Genomic DNA, 17,294 nt, shown 5'->3' on the forward strand with positions numbered 1-17,294 from the left:
TGATGTGAGGTGAAACCTTTCATTTTTAGGAGGAGGCCAATCGGCCCTGCCACTCTTTGCCAGCCCTTTTTTTTTGAAAGTCTAATTCCTGCAACTTATTCGGTTTTAAATATAAATCCAATTCCAATTACTCTCTCTGGGTGAGGAGTTTATTGTCGAATCTGCCTTGCTTGCAGTTTTAGACCCTTTGAGTTTCTATTTTATCTGCGCATTTCTCAAATTTGATAAATGCACCTGGGGGTGATGGACTGTTCTTGCCTCCTCTGACCATCTGTCAATTTTTTTTATGAAAAGCACTCAATTCTCTTGACTTTCCCTGCTCCCACCCCACTCTAGGGAAATGTTTATTTGCATTGCAATGAGATGCAGCCACAAATCTCCTGGGACTTACACCCAGATCAAATGGGCTTTGGAAATGCATCAGATGCAGGAAAGGGATATTTTGACCAGCTTCTGGTTGCTACCTAGCGCACCCTGCTGGAAATATGATGTGTAGACACTGGGAGAGGTCAAGGCCGGGCTTGGCCATGATGCCTCTTGTCGCTGAATAATTTCTCAGAACTTCACGGTCTGGTAAAGAAAATGTGCTGGAAAATGTACCAAAAGGCAGCTGCAATCAGTAACCCTACATAGTCCAGAAAGGAGCCCACATGTTTAAAAGTGCACTAAATTGTCAAGCGGATGTTCAATACAAAATACCATAAAATCCAGTTCTGACTGTTGGGATAAAAGTACTATTCTTTTGGTGTCCAGTTTCTCCAACATGATCAAATTTGGAATATGAATTATTTAAATCTCCATCCCAAGATATTACAAATCGCTTCGTTTGGTTACTTCTCTTGCTAAAATTTAAATTCAGGCCTGTAATTACTCCAGAGAAGTGGAATACAATGCTGAAGCCTTTCAATACTGGAGAGAGACTTCCCACTGGAAACCCTAAGGCTCCCCCCCAACCTTTTTGACATGGTATGTTCCTCACATTGGCCTCTGCAATAGGAATAGACACAGCACCCAAAGGCTGTACCTCGTGCGATGCTTGACATTGGTCTGACTGAATCTGCAGTTTGCTGCATGGAACAGAGAGTACACGCATTGCTTTGTTCTGATTCTCCCTGATTAAACTTCCACCAACACCCTCCAACTCCAGGCCCCTTTCACCAGCTGATTGACAAGGGATCAGTGAACCTTAGGCAAAGTGCAAACTGCAGCACCGAGAGGTGGAGAGGTGCTTCAGTTCATAATGTCTGTGTGTAACTTCTGACGAGCATTTAATATAAAGGTTTTGTGGGAGGATAGGGAAGTTTGGTCAAAAAATGCATGTATTTCACCCCCACCAATACATCCATTCCAAACATCTCTCCCCCTTCCCCCCCACCCCAGCATACAACATACACAGCTATGGGAAGAGTCCATATTCACCAAGGCCACTGTATAAGACCATACTACGAAGTGGGAATGAAAATGTGAAATTCTGTGATGTTTACTTTAATATCCCCCTTCCCACCAATATCTCCCTCACATGCAACAACAAAAACAGAAATTGCTGGAAAAGCTCAGCAGGTCTGGCAGCATCTGTGGAGAGAAATCAGAGTTAATGTTTCGACTCGAGTGACCCTTCCTGAGAAGGGTGTCAGGGTTCTGAGGAAGGGTCATTAACCCAAAATGTTAACTCTGCTTTCCCTCAACAGATGCTGCAGAGCTTTTTCAGCAATTTCTGTTTTTGTTTCTGATTTACAGCATCCGTAGTTCTTTCGGGTTTTTATTTAGTATCTTCCTCACATTATCTGATTTCCAACCTACTCTTAATTTGCATCTTTGTTTACACTTTCTTCTGATTCATTTTCCCAAATATGCAGAGCTGTGGTAAGGGCTCGTGTGGTGCAGTGGTGGTGTCCCAGCCTCTGAGCCAGGAGGCCCAAGTTGAAGTCCACTCTGCTCCGGAAGGATATGTAATAACATCCATGAACAGGTTGATATTTGCAGAATGAGGGTGTCCTGAGAACTCCCCTCTCACATTACCAACATCCTGGTGTCACATCCTGACAACTAGAAATTTTTCCCCCACCCATATTCTAAATATCGATGAACTAATTTAAAGAAGGTGGTGAGAGGATTAAGTTGCGAAGACCGACTGTATGGACGAGATTTGAATTCCTTGATATTGTCGATTATTGTTCATTTATGCCGCTGTATTCTGGAAGATTAAGGGGTCATTTAATTGATGTTTTTAAGATAATTGAGGCGAGACAGAGAGAGAAGAAACATCCCCATTGGTGATGGGGGAGAATTCGGAACAAGGCAGTATTGTTTAAAACTCTTATTAGAATAAGGCCATTCAAGGTGATATCCGGAAGCGGTCCATCACACAAGTGCTGTTGAAAATTTGGAACTTTGTCCTTTCCAAAAGACTGTTTTAGAATGGGTTTCAATTGAAAACTACCATTAATATTGTGAATCTCACAACCACATGGTGGCTAGATGCTGTTCCAGTATGAATTCTATTGAATGTTGCTGAAAAGGGGCATACGTTGCTGAAGCTTTTCATCCTATGATCATTAGGACAAATGCAAGAATGCAAAATTTGAAACAATTTATACCTCCAGAGGAAAGGGTGCTAATTGGTTGGCAAGTCAACTCTGATTGGTTGAAGTAATGTCATGACAAAAGCAACAAGGAAGTATAGGTTTATTTTATAAGAAGAGCCAATAGACTCCTCCGAACTCCAACTGCAAGGTTTAAACATATTTCCTTTGTTTGCAGAGAATGTGTCTCTGTGTTTGAATGTATGTCACTTGCCAAAAGCTTCAGCAAAATATTTCTCTATTCAGTAGTATTCAGGTTGTGAACTACCAACTGCTTAATTGAATGGAGGAGCAGGCTAAGTGCATTCTTGAGTTGCCAGGACCCATAGAAGAGAATGAGGCTTCCAGGCCTCCACATGCCATGTGGCAAATGGCTCCCTTGAGGCGGGTGCAGGTGCTAGAGCCCTCCTTAGCTGTGCCAGTCTTCCTCCTTTCAGCCTAGGGGATCTCCAGCACCGTTGGAAGAATCAGTGGGAAACTCACCAAAAGAATTTGCCAAACTCTCCAGAGCAGGTGGTGACTGGTCCAAAGGATTGGCAGGTCGAGATCCTGCCCCACCAGTTCCCTGGGCATGTTGAGGGAGAAAGGGGCAGAGTGGAGATTCAGACCAGTGGTGCTGAAGGTTCTTAAGAGCATGAATAATTCCTAAGAATCAACTAGGAACATCATGCTGCCACTTAGATGGTAAATTCCTCAGATGTAAAATAACAGCCTGTTTTAATGAGAATCTAAATGACAGAGCTGAAACATTGAATGATGCAGGTCAGAAGTTTGAAATCCTCATTACTCGAGTGATTTCACATCCATTTCATGCTAATCCAACCATGCGCACGCACACAAAACCCAGTCCCCCACACCCCGACCACACCCCACTGGGTGTGTTTAAACTTATGACGAGAGTTATACCCAGACAGATTTTGCACTTGAGTCATATGATTTAGTGAGGAATGAAAAGTCTTGTCTTGTGCTGCACCAGACTCCGCTCCATCACCCAGCCCTAATCAAAACCGAAAGAACTGCCAATGCTGTAAATCAGGAACAAAAACAAAGTTGCTGGAAAATCTCAGCAGGTCTGGCAACATCTGTGAAGGAAAAAACAGAATCAACGTTTTGGGTCGCGTGACCGTTCCTCAGAGGAAGATCTCAGGAAGGATCACCAGACCTGAAACGTGGCACGGTGGCCCAGTGGTTAGCACTGCAGCCTCACAGCGCCAGGGACCCGGGTTCGATTCCAGCCTGGGACAACTGTCTGTGTGGATTTGCACAGTCTCCCGTGTCTGTTTGGGTTTCCTCCAGGTGCTCCAGTTTCCTCCCACAGTCCAAAGATGTGCAGGTTAGGTGGATTGGCCATGCTAAATTGCCCATGGTGTTCAGGGATGTGTAGATTAGTGGGGATGGGTCTGGGTGGGACTTGTTGGGCCAAAGGGCCTGTTTCCACACTGTAGGGATTCTATGAAAGTTAACTCTGTTTTTTCCTTCTCAGATGCTGCCAGACCTGCTGAGCTTTTCCAGCAACTTTGTTTTTGTTCCTTGTTTTTGACCCAGCCCTAATCATCGGCTGTTGAGGATTTTTTGTTTGATTGTTCTGCGAATTTTGAGCAGTGGGCTGTACTGCTGCCTCATGATGGGTAGAGGATACTGTGTGGGTCTTCTTTTTCATTAAAATTCAGAGATGCTGTAATGCACCACCAAATCACCCTTGTTTCAAACTAAAACTGTGGAGTATTTTTTTGTGACATGGTCGATCCTGTTCACCTGCTCCTTCATTCACACCCACTTAACGCCCAGCTGTATCTCGGTTTATGTTGGTCTTGCTATCAGGCTTTTCACTGAGCAGTTGTGCATGTTTTACTCACACAACCCACCGGATTAATCATTAGTTGTAGCAGGTTGTCTGCAAGGAATTTCGGTGTATATTGTTGAGGGGGAGTCCATTTGCTTTGGACGTGCGTTCCCCTGCTTCAGGACACTGGCTAACGTGAAGTAAATACTTGATAATACAAGCAGCTATTTGCTGAATGGGGTCTGATGTGCTTTGAAGGAAGACATCACCGTAGAATGATGCAACACTGGAGCAGGCCACTCAGCCGACCTACCTGTATTGCTGAGCTGTGATCTCTATGGGCTTCAGCTTTACTCCTTGTCGGTGGTGGGTGCTCATGTGCTTCAGTTTGTCTCCCAGAGTCCGGGTTTGAGCTCCTTTTGCATGAGAGGGTTTATGTCATTTCGCCCATCTATGTCTGGAATCGGGGTCAAGATATGCGTTCTTGAAATAATTGACTTTCAAAATACTTTGTCACAAACATCACCCTCTGGCTGTGTTTTGCAATGAGCAGGTGTATTGTGAATGCCAGTTGGAAAGAAGTAAAGCAACTTACATCTTTTTGATGGTAATGAGTGAACACAGCAGGGTGACGTTTCCTACAGTGCTGTCTAATCAGGGGAAAGCTTCATCTTCAAAAGTCATTAAGCCATGACAGTAAAAAACTTGATCAGTTGTGACCCAGCCAGTACTTTTCCTTTTTATTTCCTGCACCTACCCTCCTTGTAACTCGTTTTCTCACACTCTTCCCCCAACCCCCATTCCGCAGTCTCTATCTGTTCGTCAAACCACCTTCCTCTTTCTCCCAGTCTACTGACCCACTTTCTCATGCCTCCCTCTCCCTCTCCAACTCAAATCGCTCAGTCTACTCCTTTCCCCCAACACACATGGTTCCAGTATACAGCTGTACCCCAGCACAGTCTTCCTCAGCTTCCGTTTTCTCATTGCAGTCTCTGCCTCCCCCATCTTTCCTAATCCCCTTCCACCAATTCACCTTCTCCAATCTTCAGTTCTTCCCCTTCCTCAGACTCCCTCTCTGCTCTGACTCCTATTTTCCCAAAGGCTGTAAAGAATTGAGTGAGTACAAGTGTTTTGGATTTGCTGTGCCATGGCCTTTCATTGCTGGAAGCTGTCTTATCTCTGCTTGGAGTCCCTCCACTAGACTGGCTGACATTGGTAATCATCTGGGGAGTGGGGAACAAAACGAGCATAATGACCATCAGTTGTAGAACCTCATGGGATACAGTTATTGTTAAATTGTTCCCTCGTGGAGTTGTTGGATAGGACTGCCAGTACGTAAAGGTAACGTTGCCAAAGTCCCAGAGGGCCATATGGCTGCTCTCTTACTAGAGAGAATGATGACTGGTGGTGAGTTTAACCTGAGAGTTGCTATGCCTCAGGCAAGGAGCTAGGTTGTGATGGCAGGGCCTTCAAGGTAACCTCAGTTAGTGTGGGAATTGAATCCATGCTACATTGCAAACCAGCCATCCAGGCAACTGAGCTAACTGACCCCGAACCAGTGCATTACGGAGTTTGTGAAACCAGAAGGTACCCAGCTTGAAGCCATTTGGTTTGTCTCAACTGATCAGAAGTAGATTCTGTACAGTCGTCATCTAGGTTAGAGACAAAAATACATCTAGTCTTCCCATTCATTAGTACTAACCTCACATAGAGTCATACAGCATGGAAACAGACCCTTTGGTCCAACTAGTCCATGCCAACTAGGTTTCCCAAACTAAAATAGTCCCACTTGACTGCGTTTGGCCCATATCTCTCTAAACCTTTCCTATTCATGTACCTATCCCAATATCTTTTAAATATTGTAGCTGTACCTGCACCTACCACTTCCTCTGGCAGTTCATTCCACACACAAACCACCTTCTGTGTGAAAAAGTTGCCCCTCGGGGGTTTCCTTTTAAATCTTTCTCCCCTCACCTTAAAAGTATGCCCCCTAGTCTTGAACTTTCTCACCCTAGGGAAAAGCCCTTTGCTGTTCACCTTAATTATGCCCCTCATGATTTTATAAACCTCTTTAAGGTCACTCTTCAACCTCCTATGCTCCAGGGAGAAAAATCCCAGTCTATCCAGCTTCTCTCTATAATTCAAACCCTCCAGTCCCGGCAACATTCTGGTAAATCTTTTCTGAAGCTTCTCCAATTTAATAATATCCTTTTGATAACAGACTGACCAGAACTGGACATAGTGCTCCAGAAGTGGCCTCACCACCGTCCTGTACAACCTCAACATGACGTCCCAACTCATAAACTCAAAGGTCTGAAGTGAAGGCAAGTGTGCTAAACCCCTTCTTAACCACTCTGTCTAGCTGTGACACAACTTTCAAAGAACTAAGTACCTGAAACCCCCAGGTGTCTCTGTTCGCCAGCACTACCCAAGGCCCTACCATTATTTATATAAGTCCTGCCCTTGTTTGTTTTACCAAAATACAATACCTTGCATCTATCCAAATTAAACTCCATCTGCTACTCCTCAGACCATTGGCCCAATTGATCAAGATCTCTTTGTAATCTTAGATAACCGTCTTCACACCTTAAAAACTGCATGGGGGGGGGGGGGGGAGAAGGGTTTGGTTAGTTGTGATGCCTGCTATTGGTGGATAGCTTAGTTGTACGTGAGCAAAGAATCATTTAGCAAGTTAGCAAGAGGCTGTTGGTGTCCATGGAACTGTGGCTAACTCTGAGCTTTCAGAAGAGAATGTGAGGAAATTGGGAATGGATAAAGAAAAGGAGCAACAGTTTACTAAATGAACAATCCATATTTTATTATTGTGTGTGTGTGCTCCCTCTCTATATTTACCCACTTTATTCTGATCTTTATCCTTACCTGTTTAAAAAATGGAAGTGTTGTCCCTTTTGGCACCATGTTCTGTGCTGCTGGAAAGGCAAAATTTGATTCCACTACTGCCTGTTAAAATAGACTGACTGAGTTTGTGTCACTATAAAACCCCTCAAATGAGTATCTCTGACCAATAAGGGTCTCATTTCCTGTTCTTCCAAAAGCAAATGTGCATACTGGGAATGTGAAATGAGAACAAAGTGTTGGAAACACTCAGTCTGTGGAGAGAGAAGCAAAGTTAACCTTTTAGGCTGATAATCTTTCATCAGAATAATTTGTCAGCTGCTACTCTTAACATCCTGTGTATGATAGTCTACTCTCTTAAAACATAATAAATGAATTCATGTAGTTTACACCTCCTCCAGAGATGATGCAGAGATCTCTCTCTTCCTATGATGACAATATTGTTACCTGAGATTCACTGATATGTAGGGCTGTTCTCTGTGCTTTATTGTATGTGATCTCGTTTGAACCACTGTTAGACTCTCTGATTTCCATATTCTCTGTGTAATGACATGGGAGTATGTAAGCATGAACCCGACAGGGAGGTATAATCTGGTTTTAGTTTTCAGCAGAGCCCCTTCCTTCCCCCACTCCCTTCCTTCCTAGTTGTGTGAGCAAGCTTGTGTTTTGGCCTCAAGCTGAGTTCCCCTCGTTCGATTTGCAAAGCTCCCCATGCCCCAATCTTTGTGTTGCAGTGTGAAACTGTGACAGCAAGCATGGGCGGGTGAGAGGGCCTTTCAGTGTTAGAAAACCATTGACCTTAGCAAAAGGTGCAGTGTCCAGCCACCAAGTCAGAGTTAGCACTGGTGTACAAAGGAAAGGACTGGAAACTGACTTCAGTACAGAATGTAGAAAGTGCATTGTGGGTGGTGTTGTGCACCCCCAGTGATTTCGAGAGCGTGCATGCACCATTGTTTTCTAACCAACACCAAACACTTTCTATAGAAAGCAGCAAGCTCCCCCACCCCATCTGTGTCTTACAGCCTTTGCAACATACTCCCAACTGTCTGCTGTTATGTATTGTGTGTAATGTGCATTGTATAACCAATAATAACCTGGTTCTTTTCCTATGTGTCATCCCCACCCGCTTTACAGTCCCTTCCGTCCAGCTCAGCCACCTGCACAGTGAAACAGGTAGCTCTATGTGCATTCAACGTTTCCCATATGCATTAATCGCACACCCTCTCCTTTTGTGTTAATGTTTATACATTTTTCTATCCTGTAGTGGTGACAAGACTGTCCAGAATGTGTGCACAAATTAATACATTGAGACAGTCCACCCCTCTTAATTCAAAGTTGGTTAATTCAATGTATCGGATTAATTTAAATCCCATTTAGACATTGACTTGCTGGATTTGGAACAATTATTTCTTAGCGCAACCGTTGACTTTGAATCATCAGGAGTAGACTTTCATGCACTGCTTATTTGCAAACCATTTAATTGAGGGATTGTTTCAGTTTGCTGGTGAATATTTTTTGGCTGGGTTTTTATTTTGGTGGATCCTCCCATTGCATCCTGGGACATTTGGATTCAATTTTGCATCTTTTATCCCAAAGGTTCTAGAATACCCACCTGGCATAGAAATCTAGAGTCACAAATCAGGATACAGAATGTTCCCAGAAGCAGCCAGTTCGATTGGCTTGATATGTTAAACAGCCCCCGTTAGTGGAATAAAAACCCGAGTTATTTCATTGAGTCAATGTTAGGAGGTAACCAAAAACCTGGCCAAAGAGGTGGGTTTTAGGTGTGGTTTAGAGAGGGGCCTCTCAATAGCTGGGACTATGGCCTTGTATGATCTCGAGAATCTCAGGTGAATGGGCATCTTTTGATACGAGAAACTCAAAACAGTTGGCAGGTATAAGACATTTGCAGTGACTCTGGAAATCTGACACTCAATCTTTGGTAAGTAAGCAATCTTTAAAAGGAAGTTCTCCCACAGTTTCCTTGCAAGATTTTGGAATACTGGATGAAGAAAGGAGTGCGATAGATGTTGCCATATAATGGGATTGTGAAGGGAATAGGTTGAGCGTGGGTTAACCACCCTTGAAATCCAAAGTTCGGACACTTTTTTTTTTCCAGTTGCAAGCCAGGCTGTCTGATGTGAATTCTATCCCACTGCCATGTTTAGTTAGTTTGTTTGAGCACGGCTCCTCTTGCATGGCACTGTTCTCTTTTTCACTGCAATGACATTGTGACACGCTTCCTGATTTGTGTGTGTGTGTGTGATTTGTGTCGGGTATCTCGCATACCTCCACTTTCTTTCTCTCACCTCAATCCAGGATGCTTCCCGCACATGAGTGAATTTGGGGCTTGTGTGTTCAAACAGACCATTCTCTTTCCAAAACGTTTCTCTGGTGACCTCCATTGCGACGTTAGGTTTGTGCAGGACTGTGGGTTTGCAGGGAACCATGACAGGCCTTGAGGCAGAATGTTCTAGATTACCTTGGACGAGTGACTGTAAGTGTTGGTAGCACTCATGTGAGCGTTAAAAGACTCTGACGAAGTATTACACTGAAGACCACTCTGCTCTTCAGTTAGCTGTTGTAAAACATGTCCTAACGCCATTGGAAGAAGAGTAGGGGAGTCCTGGGAAATATTTACCAATTAGTCATCACTAAACTGAGTCTCTAGGCATCTACCTCATCATTGCTTTGCTGTGTACAACACTAGCTGCTGCATTGGCATTCTCATCAAAAGTAAAGCATTTTGGAAGAATCTGATAATGTGGAAGGTGCTATATAAAGGCAGGATTTTTCTCACTCTATCAGCTAGGATTCTTAGATACGTATCGTGTTAAACTAATTTCACCCTCCCTCTTTCCCCATCTCGCGAGGCTAACCCAGAACTAGCCACAGGCTTGCTCTGTGCTATTGGCTTACAGCTCTCTGGGGGGGCTTGTTCAGATGCACCTTGAGAGGGCGTACGGAATGGGAGGAGGGATGAAGCGACGAGAAGCTTGAGGAACAGATGGAAAAAATGGGGAAGCAAAGTGTTTCAGATCCAGATTTGCCGTGTAACCGTGTGCAATTTTTATTTTGTTTGTGATGGGAAAAGCCTGAGGCGAAAACATAACCTCTCCAGGAGGCACCCTTCAGTGCACCCTTTCTTTCCTCAAGCAAAACCCGAGGTGCCATTTCTGGTCTGTTTGCCCAAACCCGACACTCATTGCAAGGTTGCCATCCTTTGTTGACGCAGTGCATCATTAGGACCTGCGCTGCCCAGAGCAACAGCAGCAAAGTCCATCCAATGATGCAGTGGGGCTTTTGGTGTGCAGTAGCATTGAGACCTCTTACCGTGCAGACCTTGCAAGTTTACTAGTGGAAGTTTCCTGGAGAAACCCGTGCGAGATGCGGGAAATTGATGCGTACGTATTTTTGCTTTTAAAACAGCCAAAAGCACCTATTGTCTCTGGGCTATTCTTTGATCCACAGTCTGTTTGTTTCGAGTTAGTTGATCTGAGCAGGGGCAGCGTTGGCTGACAGTGCCGTAGCTCAAAAGGGCTTTGGATTGAAAGGACCAGACATTTGTTACAAAATGAAAGTGGCAAACATTGGAAAGGTCTGTGAGCATCTGTAAAGAGGAAAATCAGGTGAATCCACCGACATAGAATTCTTCATCGATATCAGCTCTTGCTCTTGTGGAAGTTTAAAATTAACGACAAATTAATCTGCTGGGCATTTCTAGCGTAGGAAAACATGTAAGTGAAATATCATACAACAACCAAAAGAACTAAAATCCCAATACTCGACCCCATTTGACATTCATAACCAAATGCTTAGACAAAGAGCTGTTAAACAGCATCTTAAAGGACACAACGGGAGGGTAGATTTGCTGAGAAAATTCCTAGACCTTGAATTCTAGGTGGTAGAAGAAAAAGTCACCAACAGTGAGGTGAAGCAAGTGGGAGAAACACAGTAGTTGAGAAGTCAAAGTGTGGAAGGGTGGTGGCAGAGATGGAAGGGGGCAAGACCATGGAACCACATTTAAAAGTTATTGAAATCATTGGATGTTATGTTTGTTAATAGCTCCGTGCTACTGAGCCTCACAGGTCAAGAAAGTCTGCAGTTGTTCACCGAGCAAGGTTAGCCAGTTCCTGGGTGGAGCTGGACACTGTCCATTGATGCTGGAGTCTGTGATCTAGAGGAGGGATAAGTCAGACAGGATTCCAAACGGTGACTGACACTGGAGTTGACTAACTGGAAACTGCATTGTGGATCCGATAGTGGGGCAAGGAAGAGATTGGATTGTGTGTGTTGGGGGGGGGGGAAGAGAAAAAGGGTCAGCACTCAAAAAAGACAAGAAAACAGTTTTTCACCAAGTTGCTCAGCAGATCAGCTGTCCCAGTCGAACTAGTGAGAGGGCAACATCGAAAAATGCACACACTTTTCGGAGTGTTTTCCACTGTATCAAAGCTACAGAGGAAAGATAGGCCGGTGGAATGTAATGCAGGAAGGAGATGTGCTTCTGATTAATAGGGCAATTTAGTTTCAGAACAGAGATGCGACTAGACAGATCCATTCCTGGCGATTTTACTAGCATTTTCCAACCCAGTAAATGGTTTTTTTTTCCTTTCTCCCCCCGCCCTTCATACGTTCTCCCCAGGAAACAATAATCCAGCAGGCTTGTAAACAAAACCAATTAAAAGAACTGACTACTAATTTTTTTGTATTTGTGTGTGTGTATTTTTTTCTGCCCACCCTCTTCCTCGTCCTCACCCCCCCCAACTCCTTTCCCCCCTGTGCCCACCCTAGTGCCAGCAGTCAGCATGACCAGGCTATCCCGGGCTCGCACCACCTCTACCTCCAGCGTGGGATCCGGAGAGACCGCCCGCATCCAGCCGCCTCCCAACAACCAGGCCGATTCCGTGGGGAACAGTGACCCAGTCCAAGGCAGGTCCCCGACCATGGAGGTTTCCTGTTGAAACAGCAACTTGAGCCGTTAATTTATTACGTCGTTTCTTTTCTTTCCCCTCCGATTCAAGAGGTCGTCAATTTGGCTGAGTCGCAGCCTTAAAAAGAAGCCCAGCCACAGAGATCCAGTTTCCTTGTACAATTGTGTCTTTATAGTGCATGCCTGACTCAGTGTTTGACGCTCTCACACTGCAGTTGATTTCATTTCTTTGGGAATATTCATGTTTTAACCAGTGGTACCGTGTTACATCCCCGAATTCCCTGTGTGGTTAACCGAAAAGCCGTTCACACGTCTTCCCTGGATTTAAAGGGGCAGTGCTAGAGGTTTCCTCCATTTCCCACATCACCCCGCACTTCCCAACTGACCCACGCCCATTCCTGGTTAGGGACAACGGATAGAAAACAAATTACGGCAGATGCGCAGGAGCTGGACATCTGAAAATAAAAACAAAACGCGATGGGAACAGGTCAGATAGCATCTGCAGCGAGAGAAACGAGTTAACATTTAAAAACAATGACCCTGTGTCCAAACAGTTTGTGGACCTTGAAATATTTGTTCTTTCTCTCTCCACAGCTGCCAGACCTGCTGAGTATCTCCAGCATTTCTGTTTTTTTAAAGTTCAACAAAAAGTCTGTTTTTAATTCTGCCATTAGGCATTATTATTTGGTTGAGGTTATTTTTCTAGCTTTTCTGCATGTTCTTCTCCTGGATTCCAGTTAGTTCTCTTGAATGGATGGCTGGTTCGCAATACACTGGCTGAGAACTCTCCTCAATATCTCCCCTCGACAGAAATTGGTATCCCTCAGGTTAAATCACCACCAATTGTCTCTGTCTAATGAGAGAGCAGCCCTATGGTACGGCAAGACTGTGACAGCTTTACCCAACTATTCTAGCCTGGGAGCTTATGAATTTGGATTCTGAGCCACGTTTGACCTTGTAACCTAAAATGACAATGCAATGCAGAATCCCAAGCAACTTCAACAGTGTGAAGAGGCGTGGGTCCTGTGGAGGTTATTAAAGGCCCCATTGGCAATACTCAGTAGTTCTGATGTTCCTGACCCCAACCCCTCCTGCTTCAGGCAGCACCAATAGAAATGGCAAATTAATTTGGCTGCCCATCTCATTCTGTTCATGGAGATCTCTTTGCTGCAAAGTGGTAACTGGAAATCCCACTAATGCACTTCGGCATCCAAGTTATTATCAGTCGTTGCAGGTACAAATTTAGAAGCTCCAGCAAGTAACACCCTATAGTTTACTCAGCATTAGGAGGTCAGGCAGCTAATAGGAGTGTAGCAGATTGTAAACCCATCTCCACATTTAGAGCTATATATATAAAACTGAATGAGCTCTATCAGAGAACCTTGCTTATTTCTGTTCGTTTGTTTGGTGCAGCTCCGTGTGTGTTAGCTCAGCAAAGGTTGCGATTACAGCCTGGTCTCCATTTGGTGTCATGGTGGGATACTGCCAACAGGAATGATTTTAGACTATTCTTGGGTTTTTCCCCCTCAGCCCTTTGTATTCCCTTTAAATAGTAACTTGTTGTTTATTTCCCTTCCGCTTCCCCCTGCACCCTCCCTGGCTTTCTATGTTAAAGATAATGAGGTTGGTTTTGTTTGTTGTCGTTGTCTTGTTCATTGTACAATCAGACAACTGCACCGGCTGCAAGTCAAGCCCACACCCCATGTGATTAGTGTCTGTATTCATCTCCTGTGTGGCTTTTCTTTTGTTTGTTTTTCATACGGCTAAAGCACTAGCTTGAAAAGTACTTTTCAAAAAAGTTTAAAAGCTTCAGGCACCAAAGCTAGTTGTGTAAGCTTGTAGTGTCTGTGTGCAGGTTTGTTGTAATAAATTGCAGGCATTTGACACAATAACTGTCCTTAAGTTCTAGAGGTGAACAAAATGGTGACTTTGAAATAAAGACAGAGTTCTGGCTAGAATTGACTCCTGTCTGGTGTCCATGTTTTCATGCAGGGAAATCCATTTAACGCATTTTAAATAGTTGTTTGCTATTGTAGGACATGTGCATTGCGGTAAAAATGAAACTTTTTGTTTGCAGTCATCAGGACCGATTTGGAAATTTGGCATTATTTCATTTGTCCTGACTAACAAATTCTAGTTGCTACCTAGTTATAAACTTCAAGGGCGACTGGGATGGGCCGCTCCATATCCAATGAATGAATTAAAGATAAAAATTCCATCCTCGGTAAACATGCAACATCTGATACCCTGTTGTTCACACTGTAACTTATGCCGAGTTGTTATTCCTCACCATATGCTCAGTCACCTACACTGGCTCCTTTTTCAAATCCCATCATGGGATCTTACCTCCGTATCTCAGTTAACAAGGATTGACAGTTAGCTGTTCCTTCTGCATCTCAGTGCCAAGCGTAATCCAATCAGCAGCCTCCTCTCGCGGTATAAATTGTTGTTTCCGTTTTGAATGTGGTTTTCTTGTATGAGATGAAATGTCTCTTTTTATCCATGTTTAAATTCGGTTCATTGAGGGGATTATCTCTGCAATCACCCCCCCGGGCAGCCTGTGGATCCTCCGAGATCTCTGCATTCAATGAATTCGAGTCCCGATCTTAATTGCTGCAACATTGGTAACCATGTTTTCAGCTGCCTAGGGTTTTTTCACCTGTTCCATCTGTCCTAGAGAGACATTAACGCGTGGACCATGTGCAAATCCCACAGGTGTGTGTAGTTCCAGGCATTCAGGAGAGTCGTTGCTTAACGAATGAAAAGTTGTGTACACAGAGTGTGTAAGGTCACTGAGTATCATGCGGCGCAAGACATTTCTAATTCCAGTAGGAGCTTTGAAAGTCAGGTCGTTTGAATATCATTTAACTCCTTCCTTCCATCCTCACTTCCCTCCCTTGCAATGTCATCTCAAACTACATGATTGTCACCTCCACAAGGCTCAAGTGAAGTGATTGGAATACCCATGGCTCCTTGCAAATTTTCCTTTCGTCTCCCTTAATGAACCCCTTCTGGCCCAGCCTTACAAGCTTATTTGTTCTTCCATACATAATGGCTTTGGAACACTCTTGTGTTCTGCAATGAGTTGGTACTGCCAATAGATGGTGCTGTTGTCTGATTGGACGTAGCTCATCAGTAACTTGCAATGATATAGCGCCCGATTGTAGTGAAAATCCCCAAAGCATTTCCAGCGGCTGCAATGACCAAGCAAAATTTGACACCATGCCACATAAGGACATATTAGGACAGGTAGACCAAAGGCTTTGTCAAAGAGGCATGATTTCGGGAGCACGGCACTTTTAATGTAATTAAATGCCCCTAGGCACTTCACAGGAACATTATAAAATAGTATATGCCACCGAGTACAAGATATTAGATCAGATGGCTTTAAAACTTGGCCAAATGAGAGAAATTTTTAAGCAATCTTAAAGAAAAAAATTGGGGTGGAGAAGTTTCAGGAGAGAATTCCAGAGCTTGGGCCCAATGCAACAGAAGATGTGGATAGCAGTTAAACTTAGGAATGTGCAAGAGACCAGAATTAGAGATCTCAGAGGGTTGTGGGATTGGAGGAGAGCGCAGAGATAGGGAGGGATGAGGCGACAAAAGGATTTGAAAACACTGGATGAGAAATTTAAAATCAAGATGTTGCTTGACCAGCAGGCAATGTAAGTCAACAAACACAAAGCTGATAGAGCATCAAAAAAGCGGAAATTCAGATGGCAAAAAAAAAAGTGTTTAGGAACAAGGCAGGTTAAGGAATGGCTGCCAGTGATGAAATAATAAGGGAAGTGAAGAGGCCACAGGAAGTATGCAGATATTTGGAGGGTTGGAGGTGGTTACAGAAAATAGAAAGTGTAGGGCCAGGAATGGGTTTGAAACAAAGTTGAGAATTTTAAATCGCAAGGCATTTTGGGAGAGGGAGTTCAATATTTGGTTACAAGACAAAAGCTAATGGTTGTCTAGTATACAGAGGTTTCAACTCTCTTTATATGAATATTGCTAAAACAGGAGACATATTACTGAAGTTTTTTTGTCAACTATACTAATCAGGACAAAGGCAAGAATATAAAATTTCAAATGATGACAGTAATTTGTTCTACAGGAGAAAATGAGAAACATAAGCTCCCCAAATTCGCAGGTAATTCAGCAAATTCGGGAGGCTCGAACATACTTCTTTTGGTCAACCATTGCTGAACAATCCTGATGGTGCCAATAGCTACATTAAAAACTAATTTTAAATGATCACTTTAATGCACAGCAAGACTCAATTGCACTTGCTAAAAGTGACACGGGCACCCCATTCATTTCAAACAAAAGAGTAAAAGGAAAGTAGTAAACTCAGGAAAGAGCAAGAAGAGTTGAAATGGCAGTGGAAATCACCAAAAAATGAGAAGCTGATTGATGTCGTTGTCTACCACATCAACCTTGGAATAATCTGATCATTCTTCTGCCACTGAATTCCAAAGGTAACAAACTTATTCTGCAGCTGATCGCTTTATAATTCCCCGCTGCCACACACACACAAACCACTTTAAATCAAGTGCCTTTGACAGACTTTATTACATTATTCTGTTATTTGATATTTCTCAGTTAGGATTCTTGCAGAGGTAATTCACCAGTTACCATGGTGCATTTCCACATTTGAACCAATTGTTACATGAGCCATTTCAGAATTTCAAAGCAGGGTTTAATGGTTCTGGCTCAATAAACTCGTTGGCCTTTGGGACAGAGGGATTGTGGGGGTAAATTTGGAAAATGGGTTTAGAATGGGATATGGCAAATCCCGAATTCACTTGGACCCTTGTTTGGAGTGGGAGCACTGACAACCTCATTCATAGTTACTGTGATTGAGAGGGTGGAGTCAGGAAGAGGGATTGCCTTTTAATTGGACTCTAAGGGAATCAAGGGATATGGGAATTAGGAGGGAAAGTTTTTTTTTACGTTTTGATGGGCATGCCAGTATTTGTTGCCCATTCTGAATTAATCTTAGGTCACATGGCTTTTAAGAGTCATTTGCTGGACAATCTTAATTGCACTAATAGTGACATTAAAAACTAATTTAAAATAATGACTAAAAGAATGCACAGCGTGACTTGTGGATAAAGGCAAAATACTGCGGCTGTTGGAAGTTTGAAACAAACAT

The 17,294-nt window shown here is 43.5% G+C and overlaps 1 protein-coding gene across 1 annotated transcript in view; it reads left to right on the plus strand.

Moving 5' to 3' along the window:
• The window catches only part of LOC109910941 (protein NDRG3), a 93,280-nt gene extending 79,167 nt beyond the window's left edge, over positions 1-14,113 (plus strand). Inside the window, exons 11-12 of the mRNA XM_048608534.1 lie at positions 8,356-8,394; positions 12,013-14,113. Coding sequence (XP_048464491.1) covers positions 8,356-8,394; positions 12,013-12,182 — 209 coding nt within the window. The 3' untranslated portion in view covers positions 12,183-14,113. The remainder of the gene's footprint in view (positions 1-8,355; positions 8,395-12,012) is intronic.
• The last annotated feature ends 3,181 nt before the right edge of the window (positions 14,114-17,294 follow it).

This window comes from Rhincodon typus, chromosome 19 (genome assembly GCF_021869965.1).
Source record: "Rhincodon typus isolate 14 chromosome 19, sRhiTyp1.1, whole genome shotgun sequence".
Taxonomy (NCBI): Eukaryota; Metazoa; Chordata; class Chondrichthyes; order Orectolobiformes; family Rhincodontidae; genus Rhincodon; species Rhincodon typus.